General features: G+C 44.6%; 1 protein-coding gene across 3 annotated transcripts in view; it reads left to right on the top strand.

The window, feature by feature from the left end:
- PTCH1 (patched 1) overlaps positions 1–22,604 on the top strand; it is a 66,125-nt gene extending 43,521 nt beyond the window's left edge. For all 3 annotated transcript variants that reach the window (XM_068974087.1, XM_068974088.1, XM_068974085.1), the window contains 11 exons: positions 989–1,107; positions 1,727–2,129; positions 2,551–2,860; positions 7,484–7,626; positions 9,632–9,815; positions 11,281–11,561; positions 12,989–13,126; positions 15,887–16,029; positions 19,534–19,633; positions 20,194–20,448; positions 22,044–22,604. In XM_068974087.1, the coding sequence (XP_068830188.1) occupies positions 989–1,107; positions 1,727–2,129; positions 2,551–2,860; positions 7,484–7,626; positions 9,632–9,815; positions 11,281–11,561; positions 12,989–13,126; positions 15,887–16,029; positions 19,534–19,633; positions 20,194–20,448; positions 22,044–22,604 (2,637 nt within the window). The remainder of the gene's footprint in view (positions 1–988; positions 1,108–1,726; positions 2,130–2,550; positions 2,861–7,483; positions 7,627–9,631; positions 9,816–11,280; positions 11,562–12,988; positions 13,127–15,886; positions 16,030–19,533; positions 19,634–20,193; positions 20,449–22,043) is intronic.
- The last annotated feature ends 696 nt before the right edge of the window (positions 22,605–23,300 follow it).

Raw genomic sequence — 23,300 nt, 5'->3', positions numbered from 1 at the left:
AGTTCTCTGATATTGTTTCATACCACTTATAATCAAGTTTTCTTTTCTCACCCTGAGACATTTACCCAGTTTGAGATGGTTTTACAACTAAGCAGTTCTTTGAAAAACCTCGTAAGAGGTTTTATTTTTCAAGCAAATTTCTGATGATTTCTTGGTTGCTTAGCATTCCACTCGCAGTTTTTCATTGTGCTCCTTCTTTCCGTGCCTTTCTGAATGGGAGAGCCTTTCAACTGTCCTCTGCTGACTTTCCCCTATTAACAGCCCAATTGTATAATTTTTACTAGGTCAGCAGGAGACTTGCCAAAGCACTACAGAATCTAGCCCCATGTTTATTCTAGGTTATGGAGTGACTTTTGAATCTGCACTTATTTATTCTGCACACTAGAGTCACACACAGGAATTTCTGCTTAACTCTCCTTGACCTTTTATGTTACTGTGCTCACACACCCCCCCAGGCTACTCCAGAGGCTGTTTGGAATGTGCCTATTAAAAACCTCAGGGGATGTGTTTGAAATTTTATTTCATGTTTTAAAGGTGACATTTTGATATACTCGATCCACTTCATATATAAAATTTCTAAGTGTAAAACCAGGGCTGAGTGAACTCTTCGGAGCATTCTAAGAGGAAAATGTTTCTTTTTGTCTTAAAGTAAAATGTCGGGTATATTCTTTGTTCTGCCTTTGTCAGTTTGGTTCGGTTAGGTTGCTAGAAGATGTTAGTTTAGTTCAGTTCCTGTGTCTGTACCCCATGGACTCAAGGAATTATTTAGAGATGGAAAGGATCACGATGAGTCCCTCCTATTATAGTCAAATAGTCTGTTAGTGATGGACGAGAAGCAAAGTGATAAATTCCAGCATCTATTTCCGGTTTAAATACTTCAGTAAGAAAGTAAAAGAAGGATGTTGTTTAAAGCATCTTTATTTTTTCAGAGCAGTCCTCTGACTGGGAGGAGATGTGTTAGTGACCTCTACATTTTTTTTCCTCCCAGGCGGCTGTAGTAGTGGTGTTCAATTTTGCAATGGTTCTGCTGATTTTTCCTGCAATTCTCAGCATGGATTTGTATCGACGTGAGGACAGGAGATTGGATATTTTCTGCTGTTTTACAAGGTACGTTTCCTGGCTGCTGTGGCCTTTATTTGCTGGGAACATAGTGGTAATGTTTAGATAACTTCTTAGTCTGTGCACTTGGAAGGAAGTATAGTTAATAGTGTGCTGGACACAGGGGAGATGATAGACAGAGGATGCTTTCTCAGGGGGACGTCAGAGTCACAGGGTCTGTCCCCTCCCTTGAGCATCCTCAACAGCCCTGAGGTTGTGATACGCGTGGTCACTGTTCATCACACACCAGTGTTGCTGATCGTTGGGAGTGTGTTGTATCCCTATGGGCAGAACAATGGTTTAAAACCACCATCTGGAAAAAATATCACCCTTTGGGTGGTTTGGTTTTTGAGTCTTTTTTTAAAGGAATTCTGCATTAAAGAGGTTCATCAGCTTGTAATCTGATTTTTGTCAGCCAGATTCAGGATCAACCATCCATTTGGCCTCCTTTGACTTACTTACGTCTCTGTCCAGATAGATAAACCAGATGATGTTTGTGGAGTTCAGTGATAACATTTTGTTCCTAAATCAGAACTGTGTAAAGTAGGTAGTATCAGTCATTGGCAAAAATGAAGGCATTGTTTCCTTGTTTCAGTATCCCACCACAATATAATTCCCCCTCTTTCAGCCCCTGTGTCAGCAGAGTGATTCAGGTTGAACCCCAGGCCTACACAGAGACTCACGATAACACCCGCTACAGCCCCCCACCCCCCTACAGCAGCCACAGCTTCGCCCATGAAACCCAGATCACCATGCAGTCCACGGTGCAGCTTCGCACAGAGTATGACCCCCACACGCACGTGTACTACACCACTGCTGAGCCACGCTCCGAGATCTCCGTGCAGCCCGTCACCATGGCTCAGGACACACTCAGCTGCCAGAGCCCCGAGAGCACCAGCTCCACAAGGGACCTGCTCTCCCAGTTCTCTGACTCCAGCCTCCACTGCCTTGAGCCCCCCTGCACCAGGTGGACACTTTCATCTTTTGCTGAGAAGCACTATGCTCCTTTCCTCTTAAAACCAAAAGCCAAGGTAATTACCAAAACAGAAGACTCTGTTCTTCAAAAAATAACAAAGCAGGCGCCTTTGAAATTCATTAGATTGCTTCTTCAGATGTGATATATTTCAGGCCTCCTAATGAGTCAGCCCATTTAAAGCTGGAGGCCATTTTAATGAGCTCATCTTCTACAGGCATGAATCTCTATGTGGCAAATGTTTCTTTCAAATTTACATCAACTCCTTGCATTTTTAACATTTTATTCTTTGTGAGCTTGTTTTAAAATGCATTTACCATGATTTTCTGTTTTTATTGCTCTGGAAAAATGACCCCTACATGCTATTTCCAGGCAGTATTATGGTAAGAGTGAGGTATACACCAAACAGCTCATCTTTGTCAAGAGAGAGTCGGTTATGTTCTTCTGGGTCTGATCTCGGGCCCCTTATTTTGTTGCAGGTCGTGGTGATCTTCCTTTTCCTGGGCCTGCTGGGGGTCAGCCTTTATGGGACCACCCGAGTGCGTGATGGGCTGGATCTTACAGACATTGTGCCTCGGGAAACTAGAGAATATGACTTTATTGCTGCACAGTTCAAATACTTTTCTTTCTACAACATGTATATAGTCACTCAGAAAGCAGATTACCCGAATATCCAGCACTTACTTTATGACCTTCATAAGAGTTTCAGTAATGTGAAGTATGTCATGTTGGAAGAAAATAAACAGCTTCCCAAAATGTGGCTGCACTACTTCAGAGACTGGCTCCAAGGTAAGATGCTGCTGGAGGGCACTCATCCTTTGTGAACGTTCACCCTTTGGTCTTTGGTGTGTTTGATTTCCACAGGTTCTCTTTGTTCACTTTACTCAAGTGTTAGATTATAATGTAACACTGACATGTTTCATTAAGTTCTAAGGATTGCTTAAAAATCTTATGTAGACTCTGGGGCAGCTCCCAAATCTGGTTTTTACCTGTAAAACAATGCAAACAATTCAGATAGCCAATTCAGAAACTTCTGTAAGAATTTATGAGTACACAGTAGGAAATGGAAAAGTAGGTTATAAAATATGGAGCTGGATGCTTCTAATACTTTTTTTTTTTTTTTGGAATGGTGGTTAGTTTGGTGACCAAGTGAAATTCAAGTGTTGATGAAATTTCTAGGCTGACTTACTGCCAGATCATAGCTTACTACACCAGTAGTTTGCATCATTGGAGAATATAATTTAAAATTCCATATTTTGACCATCTCTTGACTTGGCGTATGAAATAAACTTAAATGCTCAATTGCATCTGATAGTATATCATAAATAATCAATTCTGCTTCAAAATGTCTTTCTTCACTTCTTACCTTGTCCTTAAAAACATTTCTAGGAAATAGTAGTAAACTGGAGAGAAAGAGGGCCTAAATTTGCTCCTGTTGACTGAATATGAATGTATTCAGTAATTCTAAGAACATCTGTTCATTTATTATATGTTGACACATGCAAAGTGAAGTGGAGAATCAAGATAATTATACACACAATTCAAGTAAAAATATTCTTACTGAAATACCCAAATAATTATGGCCCCAACATTTTTTGGCTTAAGTTATCCAAATGATTGTCTTAATTTCCCACTTAATTAGGCTTGTTTAAATACAGATTTAAATGCCTTTTTTGGTCTTAAGTCAATACACTTGTATGTAAAGATTAAGCAGCCAGTTTCCCTGTGAGTTTGCCTGAAATGGTAAACAATGTGAATTCCATTGAAAATTGTTCAGTACGGATTCTAGCCTTGACTCTTGTTCCCAGAATTTTGTTCTTACGTGTATATCAGATTTGACCTCTTTTTCAGGAAGGCAAAGAGGACTATATGAGATTAACAGTGTTTTTTAACATGCTCATGAGATTAAATTTGTTCCAGGTCTTATTTTGTACAGTAGTATGGGAGGCGGTGGGTTTTTGGGGTTTTTTTTTTTTTTTTTCGGATAACGAATCAAAAGAGGACCCAGAAAGTTGAGAGATTCCCTGCTTTTCATTTTTCCCCCTTTGGCCAAAGACATGCAAATAACTTGCCACAAATAACAAAGAGATCTGCAGAGCACTGCCAGTATCTGAGCGAAGAAGGGTTATTGTGGAATTGATTCCAGTGTCTTTGGCCATTCCTTTGGATGCTCAGTATGGCATGTTAGGCGGAGCTTGGGAAGGGGGCAGCAGGGCATTGTCTCCAGGCAGTGCAGAAAGCTAACCTTTTTATAGCGTATTATAAATTATCCACATGCTTTCATCCCTTTAAAGACCTAAAACATTTGGACTTGAGAATCTTTTTAAAAGGTGTGCTTGAATCCTCTTTTCATTGCTAAGTGAACAACACCCATCTAGACCAAGTAAGATCCATTCATGGCCCCTGATCTGGGTCCCAGCCAGACCAGATCTCTGCCTCTGACTCTGCCAAGGTCCAGCGGAGCACTGTACACAGAAGGCCAGATACTGGGACCACCAGCTGCCTAGATGCTTTGCGGGCCTTTTGTGTGGTTGATTTGGTCTTTGAGCATTTATTTCCTCCAAAGAAGTAGTTGTCCTTGAATTAGCTTTCCTTCAGAACATTTTGGGTAGTTATAAGTAATGGGACCCTCATTAGAAAACCATGTCATCCCATCAGTCTTTAGCAACATTCTAGCAGTCTTTTTTAAGGGAGGAGGGGTTTACTCATAACAATATATAATTGAAATACAGAAAGTATCTCAAATGTCACCTTTAAACATATATGCAAATGAGGTGGCCTTAGTGATAAAACCATATTGTACAAATGGTGTTTGTTTATATTTCACACTGAATTACACAAATAAAATTTAGATTAACATTTTCTTTTTAAGCTCTTGTATCAGAGAAAAATTGGCAATAGGGATAATTAACTCAAAACTTCACAGTAGGAAATAATTTCTCATATAAAATATTTTAAATGAAAAAGTTCTAGCCAAAATTTCATGTTTCGCTGTAAAATAAGTGAAACATCACAGTTCTTTCTTGCAGGGCATGTGTTGGAATATGAAGAGTTAGCCAAGGGAAGAAGCAAATTCCTGTTCCTTATTTTGTGTCAAGATTGTATAATGTGTGTGCACTTAGGCCAAAACTTATTACTTGAGTTTTTTGATAATTAGTTAGAAAATAATATACTAATTATGAAAGAACTTAGTTTTTCTGTGAAGTCAGTGATTATTTCTCATTCATCCTGAAGCCCCAGTAGAGTGAATGGCGAGTAGGGGCCAGCAGCGTCACTGATGAGTTGAACTAAATAGCCAGTGGGGGTGACCTCCCCAAATCAAACCCTTTCTTTGTCTCTTTGTCTTTATACTCTGAAGACTCAAAGGAGTATAAATATCCGACAACAGCACTCAGATTTTTGGGGCCCCCTGTTTGCCACTTTATATCATCGGTGCCCATGTTAGCTCTACTCTCTTATTCTTGAGGCTCCAACAAATGCTTCCTGGGCACTGCAGTGCATTCAGGGCAGTTCAGAGCATCTGTGGTTCAAGCCGACTCTGGAAGAGGCTGCCTCTTCAAAGGTTAACTCTAGCACTTAGCTGCTGTGTGACTTTGCTTATGTCACTTCACTGTCCTAAGCCTCAGTTTTCTCATCTGTAAAATAATACTAGCAGGCTTAAAAACTCATGAGGTTTTAAGAATTAAATGAGAGGTAATCAGTGTAAAATGCTTAGACAGCCCCGCACTCGCTATAAGCCTGAGCTGCTCCTCAGGATTAGCAGGTCAAGAGGAAAGGGTTAAAGTGCCATGGAAGCCACAAAGTGATGAAAATTCTATTATGGTGAGGAAACCAGAACAGGCCTCTTTTCTGGGGGGTTCTGGGGTAGAGGTGGTTTTTTTCTCTCCTGTTTGTTTTTTTCAAAAACCAAAAAAAAAAAAAGGCTTTAGGTAATAAAATAACATCTGTTCAATAGTGAGGGTTGTGTGCATGCCTCGCTATGAAAAACAGTCTGTGTGCAAGGGGAGCACAGCCATTCCTGGTGGTCTCCCCACCCAGCCTTGCAGCCGCTCCACACTCCCCAAACAGGGCCTCCTTTCACCAGGGAGCCTGCGGGCCTCATCCCCAAATTGTTCCTGTGAAAACAATGCCCACAGCAAAGGTTTAGAGAAGATCAGACAGAGGGGGACAGAGAGCGCGAGAGAGGGTCTGTGCTTTGCTCTTCCCTCAACTTCAACCCCCATTTTGAACACAAAAAACAGAACCAGTTCTGTGTGTTGGGAGGAGTGGGGGGCAGGTGACTTTGAAGTGACTGAAGACCCTCCCTCCATTCCTACTGACCACGTCTAACCTTGTGCATGTGCAGCTTGTTCAAAAGATGTGGCTGCTTAGGGGCTGGGACTCTGGAGTTCTACGTGGGAGGTGATTTGGGGGTGCAGGGCAATGAAAGGGGTGAGGGTGTCAGCGGAGACTGTGTGAGCCAGCAGTTGCTCAGCGCCTAAGGCCGGGTCACCAGAGCCCTGTTTTCTCTTCCAGCACGCTTATCTCTTTACAGCTGTAGCCAAACCGTCAGGTCTGTAATGATGGTTTTGATTACAGAGGCCAAGCGCAGCTGTGTGTGGTGGGCTGGTGGGCTCACCCATCCCCCAAGCCCACAAAGCTCTTTCCTTCCCCCTCCCCGGCCTTGCGGTTTGTCATCTGTTCTCACAGAGCCCCCTTGTATTGGCCTGTGGCTTCCTGTTCTCAATCTGATCCAAATTTACCCTGTGAGGTATTTCCCTGCACACACACGCACACAAGCTCCGTCCTCCCCCTCCTTCACACCCCCTCTTCAAGGAAGGGTGGCAAAGAGGAAGAGAACAGTCGAGAGTGAATAGGTGTTGGCTGTGATCTTTACACAACCTGGCAGCCGATCCCACAGCTTGTGTTAGCTCCACAAGTCGAACAGATGGAACAAATTGACAGAATCATGTTCACTCACCCTGGGCTGGAGAAGCAACTCAGTTGCTGTTTGAAGTTGGGGGTTTGAATGTGTTTTTCCAGCTCTGAATGGAATTTCTGGTTGTATTGAAGAACCCATGGCTTAGTACCTAATGTGTCACAAAACAGTGTTTCAGCCTAGTGTATCTTCTTCACCCAGCTTTCTCTTGCTTTCTTGTGATCTGGGGGAGAAGAGGGGGGAGTTTTGGGTTAAAACGTGTGTATTTGTTTCCTAGAAATGATTATCCCCTCCCTTCTGCCTTTTGAAGCAGTGATTATCAGCATCCTGAAGTTCATTCACGAAACACGAGTATCACGTGAAATCAAGAATAAGCAGAATACAGGGTGCTTGGAGTTGATGGCAAACACCCTCCTGTCGTCAGTCCACCCCATTAGGCCCAGGATCAATCTGGTTAAGAGTTATAATATATTACACACATTTGCCTTTTCTAGGACTTCAGGATGCATTTGACAGTGACTGGGAAACCGGAAAAATCATGCCAAACAATTACAAAAATGGATCGGATGATGGGGTCCTTGCCTACAAACTCCTGGTACAAACCGGCAGCCGTGATAAGCCCATTGACATCAGTCAGGTACTCTCACTGCCTTATACCTTGGGAGCTTCAGAGAGAGTTGTTGAGCAGGGCTTTGGGACTTGTTATCCCACTGGATAATTGTGTAGGTGCCGGCAAACCAGAGTGCCTCACCTTGCTCATCTGTTGAATGGGGACAAGTGTGTTACTTACCTTCAGAGCAGTTGTCAGAACAAAGTATAGTTGAGGCCGTGCAGATTCTTTCAGATGTTAGACATACTGTGTTGCATTGTTCTCTTTTGAATTCTAGTCCTTGTCACCATGTCAGTCTTGGTTATAGTCAAACTTGGAAAGGTGAGTCAGTTGGGTAGCAGAAAATTTGCAAGAGTAGAAGTTGGGGTGATGGATGGGTTAGGAGAGATTACTAGCAGGATGGGAGGATTTGTTACGTTTGATTCCTTTGGGTCACTGTGGCATGAGGGGTAGAGGAGGACAGACAGATTGCTCTGTCATGAGTGAGGCAGATGGAAAGGCAGATCTTTGGACTCTCCGTGGACTCACTGTTGTGCTCACCCCCGCCGAAAGAAGAGCTGTCCCTGTTTGGTAATCATATTCTCCAGTTGCATTTGCCTCTTGGCTGTGACACTTGGATTCCAGCATATCCCCTCTGATTCCTTGGGCATGCTGGTGAGGGCATTTGGACCCTTCACATTGCAGAGGAGTCCAGTCCCACTCGTAGCTTCCCCTGGTCCTCCTCCCACTCTTTGTAGCTTACTTGCTTCACCTTCAGGCAGAAAACCGTCATGCTAATGATCTTCCCAGCCGCTCTGTTTATTGTCTCCCCATTTTTGCTGGCATTAAAGGTGACAGATTTACAAAGTACATTGTTCAGAGTTATTATGGAGTGTGAACTTAGTGCTTTATGGCCGCATGCGGTATGCTGTCCGGTTTGACAAGGATGCAGGCAGAGGAGTCTGTCTGAGAGATGGCAGGGGGATGCTGGGGGCTGGATTGGTTTTAGGGACCAGGGGCACCGTGGAACACATGTGATTGGGCCAGGCCGCCAGACATCATTTCCTCTGCCTGGGAGGGAGAAAACCGTGCTGTGTGCACGGAGGCCGTGTGAGCTGTACTATGTAATTCCAGAGACGGCTTGAAGACATACAGTTGTTACATATCCTGTGGATTAATTGAATCCAGATCCCTGAAATTTAGTTCTCTCCCTCTCCTCCACTTTCTTCCTTTACTCTTTCCCTATTAACTTCTGTCACTGGTGTTTTTCATTTTGTTAAAGATGAAAAGCGTTGGAACCAGGTCTCCATCGGAAGTAAACAGGAAAAAATATATGCATATGTACATGCGTGTCTGTGTGTTTGTCTCTGGATGTGTTTCACCTATACAAGGCCTGCAGACCAGCTCTAGAGGGAGCATAGTATTTATTCGGCTTCCTCTTAGGACGTGGCACATATGCTAAATGTGACCACCTCGCTCAGACTAAGACTCCCAGAAAGACCCAGGTTGTGCGCCCATCCCTTCTACTTTCTGGCGATGGACCTCTTTTGAATACACAGGTCATAGGAGGCTAGTGTTAGCAAAATTTATACAGATGTTGTTTTATTTTTATAGCTCTCCTCCATTTACTGGGTGGCATTTCCTTCAGTGTTAACAGCAGAGGTTAACTGCACACAGACGTGTATGGGGATTCTTGCCAGGTTTTTTTTCCCCCTTCCCCTCCTATAAATATGTTTCTCCAGATTGTTCATTCTCTGCCTTGGCTGCAGACACTCTTTTTAGCGTTCAGATTTAATTGGTTCAGTCAATTCCTGGGCCATCTGCCGAACTGTGTGTGTGTGTGTATGTGTGTTATAAACATGCCGATTATTGCATTCTCTGATAAGTGCATTTTAAAAGGAACCAAAGGTGTTCTGATGGGATTTTCTGCACTTGCAAACAGACATTCTGTTCTTTGTTGCAAATGCTGATGCAGGCTCTGCTTCTCTGGAGGCAGGAGTGTGTTGACCCCAAGCCCCCACTCTGAAAGCCTCCTGTTCTACCCATTTTGCAGCTGACTAAACGGCGCCTGGTGGATGCAGATGGCATCATTAACCCCAGTGCTTTCTACATCTACCTGACTGCTTGGGTCAGCAACGACCCTGTGGCTTATGCCGCCTCCCAAGCCAACATCCGGCCTCACCGTCCTGAGTGGGTTCATGACAAAGCCGACTACATGCCAGAAACCAGGCTGAGAAGTAAGTAGCCCTCCACTGGACCTCCAAGCTGGTGAGGGCTCCTTGCACCCTGTACTTCCAAGCTCAGTTATAGCCCTCATCCGTTGACACCAATTAGGGTTCAAAAGTGTAAACAGAACAATGTATTTCTTTTAGTTTCAAACTCTGGGAGACAGATGAGGATGTGTAATCGAATACAACTCATGCTCTATCACACTGAGAAATAAGAGTCTCTAATCTCTCCTTGTGCCTTTGACTCTAAAACATCCACCAGGCATCTCTCTTTAATGCCAGCTGTTCCATGTGAAATTTGGGGACGCCTCCAGGTTGAGTGTTGTTTTACTATTGCAGAGTTTTATCACTGGGGATTATATGTTTATCTTAACTTTGTCAACTCTGGTGTTGAAGGGATTTTTGGCAAGTTGAGTCATTCCTATAAGCCACCAAGCACCTGTACTCTGTCAAAGCTGTTTAAACCGGAGCAGAAAAGTGTGTATACAACGGCGTCCTCTTCCTTTCACCTCTCAGCCCCAACTTTGAAAGGTGGTTCTGGATGGATTTAATTTGCATTTATGTTAGAGATATTAGTTGCTTATACCTTGGATATGAGGCTGAGGATGGACGTGAGAAAGAAGACAGGTCCCTTTGCGAACATGGCCGGAGAGCAGGCGGGTTGTGCTTCCCTGTATCTAAACCTCAGAGCCTTGTGGCAAGCAGCCAAGGCTTGTCTTAATGAAAATTTATAGTTGAGATTATAATAGGGCAAATCATGTTTAGCAAGTCAGCTGAATGACCCCAAAGGGTCTGGAACACACAACGGCAGTAACTAAATGCTTGTTGTGTGAGGATTTCTTCCCCTGCTGCTGAAGACTTAGCATTGCGTTAAAAAAGAAGCATGGAAGGTTTAAGTGTGTAAGATCACTAAAAGGATAAGTTAAGCATTTTTCTCAGTAAAGCATGACTTTCGAGTTATTTTGTTCTCGTGATTAAGTAAAATGGTTTGAACTTAGTGTTTTCACTTGTGTCAGTTGAACAGAAGAAAATGTTACCACAATTGAATTCTTAAGTGGTTTAGACCCATTACAAACAATGACTGCTTCTAGAAGATTAAAATCTAAGGGTAAATCAATACATAGATCACAGTCTCCTCCTCCACCTGCAATGTCCCCCCGCCAAAATCAAAAGTTGATTATCTTTTAAAATTTTTTAAACCAAAGACTGAAACTGTCAAGACCTTAAGACTATCAAGACTGTCGCTGGTATTGTTTGTCCCTCACATTGAAAGAAGAGGAGTAAGCAGACTTTCTTGCTGAGTTCTTTCTCTTCTCATTGCACTTATGGAGAATCTGGGGACTCACGTCTGGGAGGCAAACGGTGGGACACTTGCTGCCTTTTTTCCACCTTCAGATGAAGCCTGTTTGCCTCTCTCAGTGTTGCCGGAAGCCCCTGACTCCTGGGCCCTCTCCCTGTTGTCTTTTCTGTGCAGTCCCTGCAGCAGAGCCCATTGAATATGCTCAGTTCCCTTTCTACCTCAACGGCCTGCGTGACACCTCGGACTTCGTTGAAGCCATTGAAAAAGTCAGAACCATCTGCAATAACTACACGAGCCTGGGGCTCTCCAGCTATCCCAACGGCTACCCCTTCCTCTTCTGGGAGCAGTACATCGGCCTCCGCCACTGGCTCCTCCTGTCCATCAGCGTGGTGCTGGCCTGCACGTTCCTGGTGTGCGCCGTCTTCCTCCTGAACCCCTGGACGGCAGGGATCATTGTGAGTTTATTCTGAGGGTCTTTGTGGAAGTCAAATTCCTTTCAGCATAGCTCTTTCTGCAGCCGGGAAGTTTTGTTTATGTCTGGGCCTCGGGAGGAGGGTATAGATTGCATCATCCATACTGTATTTATTCTACTGGAGGTGGCGAGGTTCATGCTTAGGTAGAGTCTTTAATGGCCTTAATCTTATGTCCCTTCTCCTATAGCATTAAACTTTTTAGGTGAAGATAGAGGAGTTTTTGAGCACACTTTCCATAATAGAGCTGAGTGCATATTGATACAAACATTCAAAGCATAACTAATTGTTTTGTTTTTTAATTCAAGTGTCATTTTGTTATGACACCCATACCAAATATAGAGAAGATTCTTCTAAATGGAGAGATAGTTAGAGAAGTTTGGACGGTGGTATATGGATAAATCATTTTAGACATGGTTTTGTGTGGTGTATTTGTTTTAACTCTTAGGGAGAAATGATAAAGTATTGCCAATCTTTTTTTTTTTTAACATTCTTTCACCAACTATAATGCTTGCAGGTTTGAAGCTAGTTTCATGTAGAGTCTAATAAAATCATGGCAGTGTTTAAATTCCATGAACTGTGGTATAGCCTTCAAAATGCCAAAATTATAAAAACAGAGACCAGGTCTTGTTTCTGCACCATAAGTCTGTACAGCAGGTATGTTTAAAGGTAAATGTTTAGTCTGTAGGAGTTTTCATGGTACTTAAACAATTGATGTTATCCATCTTTCATTAGCTTATTAAAAGAAAGCAAAGGGAACTTTTATTGTGCTTGTCTGCTCGCCCTTCACTGCCTGCTGTCCCCCACCCCCAGAAGGAAAGATCATTCTCTCCTTCCCTTGTAAAGTTTATTGTTTTATTTGTATTTTCTCCTCTTTGGCCCAAAAAACTCCAAAGTCTACCTCAACGGATTCTTTCCATCTCCCTAGAAATTTTTACAAGGCAGATGAAAGAATGGCAAATAAAAGCTTTTCCCTGTTTGCTTTGTCCACCCCAGTGACTCCACATTTCTTCATAGTGAAGGGGCTGTAACCTGACCCGCATCAGCTGACCATACGTCCCCTTTCTCCTAAGTCATCCTCACTCAGCCCACAGGCTCTCCAAACAAAAGCAAAGTGACTTCTACGTAAAAGAATATTTATTCAGCCTGTCCTATCAACTTTCTTTAGGATGGAGGGCAAGGCAACCAAAAAAAGTTTCAGCTCAGTTACAAGTTGAAGGATGGTCTCTGATGGTTAAGATCAAAACAGGAGGAAACACCTTGTTTTAAACCATATTAAATTTGTAGCCAGCAATAAGGACGTATCTGTATAACTCTTTATAGATCACACTCATGAAATAGTTTGGAAAGAATTTTTGCAACACCCAGAGTGTGTTTGTGCCCAGCCACTCATCCTCTGTGTTTTTTTAAAGGTGACAGTCTTGGCTTTGATGACAGTTGAGCTCTTCGGCATGATGGGCCTCATTGGAATCAAGCTGAGTGCTGTGCCTGTGGTCATCTTGATTGCTTCCGTCGGCATTGGAGTGGAATTCACTGTTCATGTCGCTCTGGTATGGGAGATAGGTTGCCTTCTCTGCAAGCTCTTTTAGTTTACAAGTTGGGAACCTTTTCATTTTCTCCACCACCAAAGAGCACATCTGACACATATCACAGCAGAAAGCTTGGGAGCACAGACATTCCCCAGGAGTGGCTGCCGTTCAGCTGGACTCCTCTCCCTCTGAGGGAATCTAAGAAGCAGGTCATCGAAGGTGGAAGTTAGCCGGGCCGTGTCAGCAGTAGACAGTGTCCTTGGTGTGTCCAAGTGGGCCCAGGATTCTGCTTATTTGTCGTTGTCAGCTGTGTCACGGGTCCTAAAGGTGTGAGCTGTTCCTAGACAGATGTTATATAAGTATGTGTGTACACAAATACATACAATCTTTAAAACCACAGTAATAAAGCGGGAATAACATGAGACCACACTCACAGGCATGGTGGGCAGGCATAGTTGAGGGTGAGGTGAACTGGCAGCTAAGGAAATACCCTGGGGCTAATGAACTCCCCATCTGAGCACCACCCCCCACCCCAGTTCCTTCAACCTCCCAGCCTCCAAATTCATGACAACAGAACATAAAAAAACTAGTGTTGCTCTCCATAGGAATCTTTCCCCTCTCTCTGTGGGCCCAGTCTTGTGAAAAAGGAGGGTAAACTTCAGGAGGAGTCTAATGCATGAGACAAGTCCGTCGTATACGTTTATCAGAGAATTATTTAAAAGCCCCACAGTGATGTGTAAATTATGCTCCATCCACACTTGTGTTTGTAGCCTAAGACCTGAGGTTTACATTGGCATTCAGTAAATACTTATTGACTGAATAAATACTGATGTTTGGAAGGCTTGGCCAGGAAGCCTAGCACTGGACTTGGATCAGATTACTTTCAGCCTTGCTTCTGCAATCTCCAGCATTGGGCTCAGCACGTGGCCTATGGGTGTCTACACATGGGTGTCTGCTACTTTCTGTTGTCCTCTTTCAGGGCCATATTTATGCTACTTAGGGATTATAAACTTTTGTATTTCAGAAAGAGTGTTTTGTTGCAGTTAGCCTGTTCTTCCCCCCGTGTATGATAAAAAGGTGATAGTATAGAAACAGTTCTCTAAATTTTGAGCCTACCCAGATTACTTTCCTCAGTTGAGCTGGGAAGAAGGAGAGGGGATTTTTAAAAAGAAGAGCTTAGAACTTAGAAAACACTATTTATAATATCATTTCTTTTAAAAATAGGAAAAATTTATATGTGAGTTAAAAATCCACAAATCAATTAATTCTGATGTGAATGAAAACCACTGTTTTTTGGTGGCTATCATTACAGACAAGGGTGGTCCTAGATCAGATTTTTGTGGTGGAAATGCTTAATATCTTTTCTTAAACTGTTACAGCACCCTGGGTCTCTGAGGCAGTAGGAACATAAATATCCATACCAGTGCTGAATAAACAATGAAGGAACACCTCTACTCCTCATGCAAGATTTAATCCTGAGAATTTAAGGAGTCTCAAGAGCCAACTTGGCTTTGTGATACTAGCCCAAGTCTTCATCAAGAGACTGTCCACACACAGGGCATGGCATTCTTACCACATCCTGTATGTGAAAGTCATCAAGGGATCAGTGGGTATCTGGCAGTTTATTTTTCCAGTAGCATAAGTTGTATGCAAGAAGATCAACTCAGTTCTGGCCCTTATGGCCTCATGGCCCAAATACAGCACAGACAGCATGGTTCCAGACTGTTTTAGTGCCTTCCTCTCAGGAGAAAAAGATAACTACTTTGACCCTAAAGTCTCCTCAACTCTGAAAGAGCATCACTTACATAGACCCCACTTGAGAGAAAAGTCATACACCTCGGTACACTTCTGTGTAGTTTTATTTCTTCATCCATTAAGCAGTCCTTAATGGACGTGTGTTTCCCCAGGACACATATGCCACCTGCAAGGGCTCCAGGCCCTCTTCTCAGCACATCCCAGAGCAGCTTGCACTTTCAGAGAGCAAGCTTGTGCCAGGCTCAGCCCTCCCTGTTAGGTCCCACTGCGGGGAACAGATAGGGTGTAACAGTAACTAACCCACATTAAAATGGTCTTCGGTCATACTCTCAAGCCAGTAGTGTGATACACGAAGACCTACATAAGGTTTCCATTTGGTATCAACAATACCTTGACCTAGAAGACCTAGAGAACACAAAAGAGTTGGGCCATGTCCACCCATATTTAGAACAGGCTTGATTGAATTTCTTGTGATATGTTAATAGTACTTACATGTCCTACGAACATATTAGTCTGAACACAGTGACAGAAATTCTAACCTCAGTATAACCATGAGGAAATATGCACCTCGATGTTAAGCCCATTTTTAAAGTAAGATCTTGACCTTTCAAAAAATCAGGAGAATGCTGTTGTCATAGCTAGACATCTCCCATGTGAATAATGTTAGATCACTCACATGGGGAGTGAACTCAAGGTGAGTAACAGTAAAAGGAAGGGAACATTTTGCTCATTTTAATATAGTTTTGGCATCATTTTTAAATTTAAAGTAAATATGCTTTCCATCTTTGTTGTTGTTCAAGATTTACATAAACACCAAATACAATCCATTATTATTAACAGGTCAATTTAATGTAAGCCTAGATTTAGCCAAGTTGAGCAACCCCAATTAAACATTCCAATAGCTAGACAGTAAGATCTGAGGGGTACAGTGGAGTCAGATGAAACCGGCTTATAGCATTTAAGACGAAGCTGGCCATTGACTAAATGAGATCCAGGAATCTGATCACCCGAACTCTCATTTCGCAGGCCTTTCTAACAGCCATTGGTGACAAGAACCGCAGGGCTGTGCTTGCCCTGGAGCACATGTTTGCGCCTGTTCTCGATGGTGCCGTTTCCACTCTACTGGGAGTGCTGATGCTTGCAGGATCTGAATTTGATTTCATTGTCAGGTAAGCCTTGTTTTCTAATGTGTTCTCTGTAACTTATTTCCTTTTGTCTCTGGGCGATTGCACCTTGTCTTCATTGGGACTCTACTCCCTGCTGAGCCTGCCCCCGCCACAGCTTTACTGAGGAATAATTGACAAAAATTGAATATATTTAAGGGGTGCAACATGATATTTTGATACACATATTGTAAAGTGATTGTCACCATCTGTGACCCCACTTTCTCTTGAGTTTATTAACTCCAAGGTGGCACAGTGGTAAAGCATCCAACTGCCAATGCAGATGCTGCAAGAGACTTGGGTTTGATCCCTGGATCGGGAAGATTCCTGGGAGTAGGAAATAGCAACCCACTCCAGTATTCCTTGCTTGGAAAATTCCATGGACAGAGGAGCCTGGCAGGCTGTAGTCTGTGGGGTTGCAAAGAGTCGGACACGCTGAGCATGCATGCACACGCTGAGAGGCATAAGAACAGGCTGTCTTCTAGAGCTGTTTTGGGGAATATCCTGAGGACAAAAGATGGCGGGTTTGGGGCTAGAAACAAAGGCAGCTGTACAGCTTGACACCACATCCCAGCTCTTGGCATTAAGGTTAGAAATATCAACAGAAGGAAATGACCTGGTTCCCTTTGACTGACTAGATTTGACCTTCCATTGTCCTTCAAAACTGTAGAAAGGAAAACATGGAGATACCTAAAATGTTCAGAAATTTTATTCTTTTAAGAAGTGAAGACAGCATCCCTTGATTGCATGTTCAAGTTCCCACTAAGATTTAAGAAGCATTTACTGTGTGACTTTGGTGTCAAATTTTTAAAATCCAAGCCTCATTCGGATACATCTTTCTATTTGGATTTCATGGCAAGCAGTTTCTGGTGAATTTATTTAAGGACTTGACTTTGTGAAGTATAAAAGGAGAGCGAGTTTTCCTCTTGAAAAAAGAATTCGAGAACTACAGGGAGAGACCATTTTCTTCTCTGAAGAGCCTCCACAGCTTTTTTAAACACCTGCTCTTAGATGTAACCCTGCTGGTCTGTGGAGGGTCGAGGGCAGAATCATCAATAAGTAAAAGATAGTCCAGAATTAGGACCATAGTCAAGTAGAATAGAATGTGAGAAATGACTGGATTGTTAGGCACACTTTGGTAATCTGGAGAGAGAATCTAAACCGGCTTTCCTGGTGTGTATGTTGTAATAGGACTTTCAATTCCAAGTGAAAAAAAGAGGATCTTAAGGATTTTAAATTGTAGCCAAAGTTTCTTTATTAGGAAAGACGATAGGTCCTTGGCATCATTATGGAGATGCAGCCTTCCTAGAATGAGTGCCAGGGTCGGCTCACTGTCTTTTGGGTGGAGAGTGAGTGGAGAGGTGTAGACCAGTACTTCTCAAACTATAGTGTGCTCGTGAATCATCGGGGCTCTCTGTAAATGCAGATCAGACTTCATCGGGGGTGGGGAGCGGAGTCTGAGTTATTAGCCAGCTCCCAGATGATGGCCCTGTTGCTGATCCTCTCAGCATAGAGGATCGGTCCATTAGCAAGCCAATTAGTACACCTCATTGGCCAGTATCAGGTAGGTATATATACCTAAACTAGAAGAAGGTTTTGGTCTAGGCTTTGTTTTGAGCTCTTAATTTGATGTTGACTTTTCCTTTATTTGAGCATTAGTAGTTGTTTCTCTATGATGTAGAAACGCTACTTCCAAGAGAGATTCTTTTGTGTAATTTCTCATTCAGCACTGTATGGTGAACACCTCATAAGTGCCATTTCACACAACAGCACAGCAGTAACCTTGTCCTTGTCCCCCTCTACATAGCTATGGTCTATGGGGGGCAGAGACAAGGTCGCAAGCAATTCAAAACCATGGGAAACAGAGTGTGATGGGATCTCAGAGGATCTAACTCAGCCTTGTGGGGGGATGCCAAGGGAGCAACAGAGAAGAAACTTAGCCTGATTAGAGCAACTATCTGGGACCTGGGTGGAGGGCAGGATCCCAACTCTCTCATCTAACCCATGGCTTCTTGTTCTCTCCCAGAGATAGCAGGGCTCTTATTTCAAGCACTTAAAAGGGCTTCCCATTTTCTAGAACTGGATGGATTAACCTGATAAAGCCCTCACTGAGGTTGACTAAATGAGCAGACATTGTATACACGAAGCCGTCAGAAATCTAATTGGTCTGTTTATTCTACCGTTAGATGGATGGGATGCAAATGTCTTAATGCCTGCTGCTGATATATGCCTCAACCTAAAGTTCCAGCAGTTTACATTAGTGCAAGACATCGGCTGCTTGGTTTTACTAATGCAGCTCAGAAGTTTCTAGTGTTTACAATAGCTGCGAGGTATTTGTATTTTTATAGAGATTCTCTCTCCTTTCATCTAAGAGCGAAACTTATATAGGCACAGCGAAGTTTGGAGCCTGTTCCGTTTTATGATCAAGAGAACCATTAACATATAGATATCTTGCCCTCCCTCTTCCCAGAACATCCTGAGCTCTCCCCCACCCCAGCCCCCTTCCAGCAAAATTACCCTAGAAACCGATAGTTACAGAAACGCATGCTTGTGTGTAGCTTTCTGCCTCCAGCTGTGTGGAACATCCGCCAGCCACCCTCCCTGGCTGACAGGTTCACCTTGGTATTCGTGAAGGATCCCAGACCTTAGCCCTCAATGGTGGGAAAGCAGGGCCACTTGTGCACTCTCCTCTTCTTCATGGTGCTGCGGCCTTTATGTCTGAATTGGCTGACGCAAAACAAGAGTATTCAGAGATGCTAAATTGTTCAACAAAAGATTGGCCAGCAGAGCAACCCGTCATTGTGGACCGCCCTCCCCCGAAAATGCCCCAGCAACCACAGAATGGGCAGTGTTTTCTTTGCGGAAAGCTGGTTCCAGTGTTCTAAAAAGGTCGCAGTTGGAGCTATTTGGTAAAACTGGAACTCACAGAATTCTAGGCAGAAAGTTGTGGTTAATGAAAGCCCAGGGAAAGCCTTACCTGATACACTGGAGACTTAATTAGAGATTCTGCTCTAAGATGCAGAAGCATTTCACAGTGGATTAGCTGCCTGCAGAAGTGGGCTGCTTTTCCTCCTGGGCTAAATTGTTTAAATTCTACACCCTTCACTTCATTTGTTTGCTTCTGCTGGGTTTTCGTGAACGGGGCCCCTCTGCATTGTATTTGTGCTTTCAGTCTGCTCAGCCATTCAGTTCACATTCCATATTTTTGTGTTTGTGTAACACATTCATAAATAACATGACATGCCATGAGATTTCAGCAAATTAACAACCTAATTTTTTTTTTTCCTTCCCTTCATGAACTAACACTTTGGGTTGCGGAATGCAGTCCTCAAAGTCAGAAGGGTGAAAGAAAAACGAAAGTAATCCTGTGCTGGGTTTGAACTGAAGTTTTGTAACAGCCTTTTCATTGGTGTGGGTTTTGTTCATTTTGGGCTCTGACATTTGGGCACATGAAGGGTCCCTTAATTCACTTGCCATGGTAAATGTTCCTGTTTCCCTTTCATCGTTAAGGTACTTCTTTGCTGTCCTGGCGATCCTAACAATCCTGGGTGTTCTCAATGGACTAGTTTTGCTGCCAGTGCTTTTGTCCTTCTTCGGACCGTATCCTGAGGTCAGTAATCGTTGCTGGCGTCACGTGCAGCCCACGGGCCATCTGTATGCTGTTTTTCCTGGTGTCAGTCTTAATTTAGATATTTAGGTTTATCCCCATTTTCTGGTTGTTTACTTTTTCAGCAAACAACTCAATAACTATAGACTTTTTTATCTTCAGTTTATTAGTGTTGGAGGATGTTGTGTTGGTTTGGTTTGGTTTAGGTTGCTTTTATTTTGGTTTTTTGAAACCTGGTGATTGGCAACCTAAGTGTTATAGGTCTCTATCAATAAAGCATTTTCCACTCAAGATGAATATCTGGGTTTGAACAGGAATGAAAAGGGCATAACCTGCCTTTCTAGTTTGTGAAAGCAGAGGGCAGTCCTTTTGCTCTATCTGTCATGCCCAAGGGTCCTCTATGTGGCAAGGATTGGGCTAAGTGAATACAGAGTAGTGTGGGGGGCCAGGATGGGGAAGTGAGGGAGAGCAGCGACCCCTAAACAGTACTGTGCTTTGAACCTTGAGTGTAGCCACCGGGTAAATGGATGATAACACCTGACATACGGAATCCCCTTAAATAGGTGTCTCCAGCCAATGGGCTGAACCGGCTGCCCACACCTTCTCCTGAGCCACCCCCCAGCGTGGTCCGGTTTGCTGTACCCGCCGGTCACACAAACAACGGGTCTGATTCCTCTGACTCGGAGTACAGTTCTCAGACGACAGTGTCAGGCATCAGTGAGGAGCTGCGGCACTACGAGGCCCAGCAGGGTGTTGGGGGCCCTGCCCACCAAGTGATCGTGGAAGCCACAGAAAACCCTGTCTTCGCCCGCTCCACTGTAAGTCATAAGTCACCCCAGGAGGCGGCCTCTGCCTGCTCTGAACAGCAAAGCACAGGATGCCAAAAAAAAAGTATAGGTTAGGTGGAATCATACTATAGAAATGTTAATTTCATATGGTTGTATCTACGGATTGAAAAGGGCAGGGGCCAGTAATGGAGACTACACAAAGCATCCATCACCATATATCTTGTTTAAGAACCAGAGGTAAAGCATACCTTGCTTCCCTACCCACCCTCCCACCCTTATTTTAAAGTTACATACATTGTAGGATGATACTTATTTTAAAATATAATGGTATTTTTATTGCCACAGAAGTTATTTTTTTCCCTTCCACCTCTGTTACCTTTAATTGCCCTTAGTATAAAATTACTTCAGTCACTATTGTCTGAGACTTTACCGGAAGCTTTTATGGCTCCAAGCGCGCATTCTAGGTGGCTGGAAGGAGCAGAGAAGCTGAGAACCAACCTTAAGTAATTCAGGAAAACCATGAGCAGCCCAGGAGCCTCTTCTCAGAGGCTCTGAGAGCCCCAGCTACATTCTCCCCTCTCTGTACTCCCTAGGATGTTCTCAGCCCCCCAGGCCTGGAGCACAGCACACAAAACCCAAGGAAGGTTCTAAGGCTAATGTTTCTCCAACTGGGGGCCTCCTGCTGTCCCTCCAGGAAATGGGTATTCCAGTCCCAGGCCGGAGCTGCCCTTCCATGAAAGAGAGAGAGGCCAACCAAATAACCTAAATTTTCCTCCTCTTACCCCCCGTGACGATGCCTGCTGAGCTGCAGTGTGAATCTGGTTTTGTTCAGCGGGAGCCTAAAAATAGGTACAAGCTGAACGACTTTGAAGTTGGTCACGGTCCTTTTGATTGATGTGGCCACTGTGTTGCTCCGTGCTTTGTATAGAGACCCAGAAACCAGATTCCTAACAACAGGACAGAGCAGTGCTGCCCCATAGAACTTTCTATGACAATGCAAATGCTCTCTCTGCCTGCACTCTCCCGGGCAGCAGCCACTGCCCACATGTGGCTGTTGAGCACTTGAAATGTGGCTAGTGTGACTAAGGGGCTGAAATTTTAATTTCAGTTAACTTAAATGTAAATAGCCGTATTCAACAGTGTAGGTATAGACAGTCCTGGCAACGTCCTGCGTGTGGGTGAGGCAGGGCCAGGCATTTGGCAGTTTTAGAAGAGGAGGAACTCCAGATCTGACTCAACCCAGCAGGGTGGGGTGGCAGACTGTGGGAGGGAGGCAGCTGGATGCTTAGACCACAGCCCTGCATTTATGGGCTGCAGCCCGATGCATCCAGCCAGCTGTGCCAGAGAAAGCCTACACGCAGGGTCCAAGTAGAGCGCTCCTCTGCCACGTTGTTGAGGTTCAAAGAGAATGGGTTTGTCATCTGTGGGTAGAAGGCCCTTGTTAGCTCCCCGGGGCACTCCCAGCCACTTGTGGGGTTGACTGAGCTCTAGTTCAGAAAGAGCTGTGTGTGGGTGGCCAGGCAGGATCCAGAGCCAAGAAAGAAGAGGGGGCTGGAACAGCAGGGGGTGGCGCCCAGCCTGGGGTTAGCACTGGGCCTGTTTCAACCTGCCCTTGCCCTCTGCAGGTGGTCCATCCTGAACCGAGGCATCACCCACTCTCAAATCCTCGACAGCAGCCCCAGCTGGACTCAAGGACCCTGTCACCTGGACAGCCAGGACAGCAGCCCAGAAGAGAAACCCCCAGAGAATGCTTGAGGCCACCTCCCTATAAACCGCGCAGAGACGCTTTCGAAATTTCTACTGAAGGGCATTCTGGCCCTAGCAATAGGGACCGCACGGGCCCCCGGGGAGCCCGTTCTCACAACCCTCGGCATCACAACCCAGCGTTCACTGCCATGGGCAGCTCCATGCCCAGCTACTGCCAGCCCATTACCACCGTGACGGCCTCGGCATCCGTGACTGTTGCCGTGCATCCTCCCCCCGCCCCTGGGCCTGGGCCCAGTCGGAACCCCCGAAGCGGGCTTTGCCCAGGCTACGAGGACTACCCCGAGACTGATCACGGGCTATTTGAGGACCCCCATGTGCCTTTTAATGTCCGGTGTGAGAGGAGGGAACCCAAGGTGGAGGTCATTGAGCTGCAGGACGTGGAATGTGAGGAGAGACGCCAGGGCAGCAGCTCCAACTGAGGTGGGCGGGGTCGGCGGGCAGGGGGGCGGGGCTCTTCAGTGATCCCTCGGCTTCCATGGAGACGTGGGTTTGATCTCTGGGTGGGGAAGATCCCGTGGAATAGGAAATGGCAACCCACTGCAGTTTTCTTGCTTGGAAAACTCCATGAACAGAGGAGCCTGGTGGGCTACAGACCATAGGGTCCCAAAGTTGGACACAACTGGGCACACATGCTCTCGGAGACTTAGAGGGCTGCAGACAGAGCAACCTCCTGGGGCCCCTGTGTCACAAACAGTGACCTCTTAACCCACAGACAGGGCTTCCTATTCAAGCTTAGTCATCCTTGGAGAATCAGTGAAATTCTAAATCGGGTCTGTCCCTTACTGGGCTTCCCTGATGGCTCAGAGGATAAAGTGTCTGTCTGCAATGCGGGAGACCTGGGTTCAAACCCCTGGTCGGGAAGATCCCCTGGAGAAGGAAATGGCAACCCACTCCAGTACGCTTGCCTGGAAAATTCCACGAATGGAGGAGCCTGGTAGGCTGCAGTCCATGGAATTGCAAAGAGTCGCACGTGACTGAGCAACTTCACTTCTCACTTCGCTTACTGTAAGCTTGTGGAGGGGGGAGGGTGTTGGTGCATCTCAGCTGCCCCTTCGCCTATTTTCCAGTCTTCTAATGTCTGATGAATGCACATCACAAAATGACCACATCCCTGT

This window comes from Capricornis sumatraensis, chromosome 6 (genome assembly GCF_032405125.1).
Source record: "Capricornis sumatraensis isolate serow.1 chromosome 6, serow.2, whole genome shotgun sequence".
NCBI classification, from domain to species: Eukaryota; Metazoa; Chordata; class Mammalia; order Artiodactyla; family Bovidae; genus Capricornis; species Capricornis sumatraensis.
This window is presented reverse-complemented; position numbering and strand designations above follow the sequence as displayed.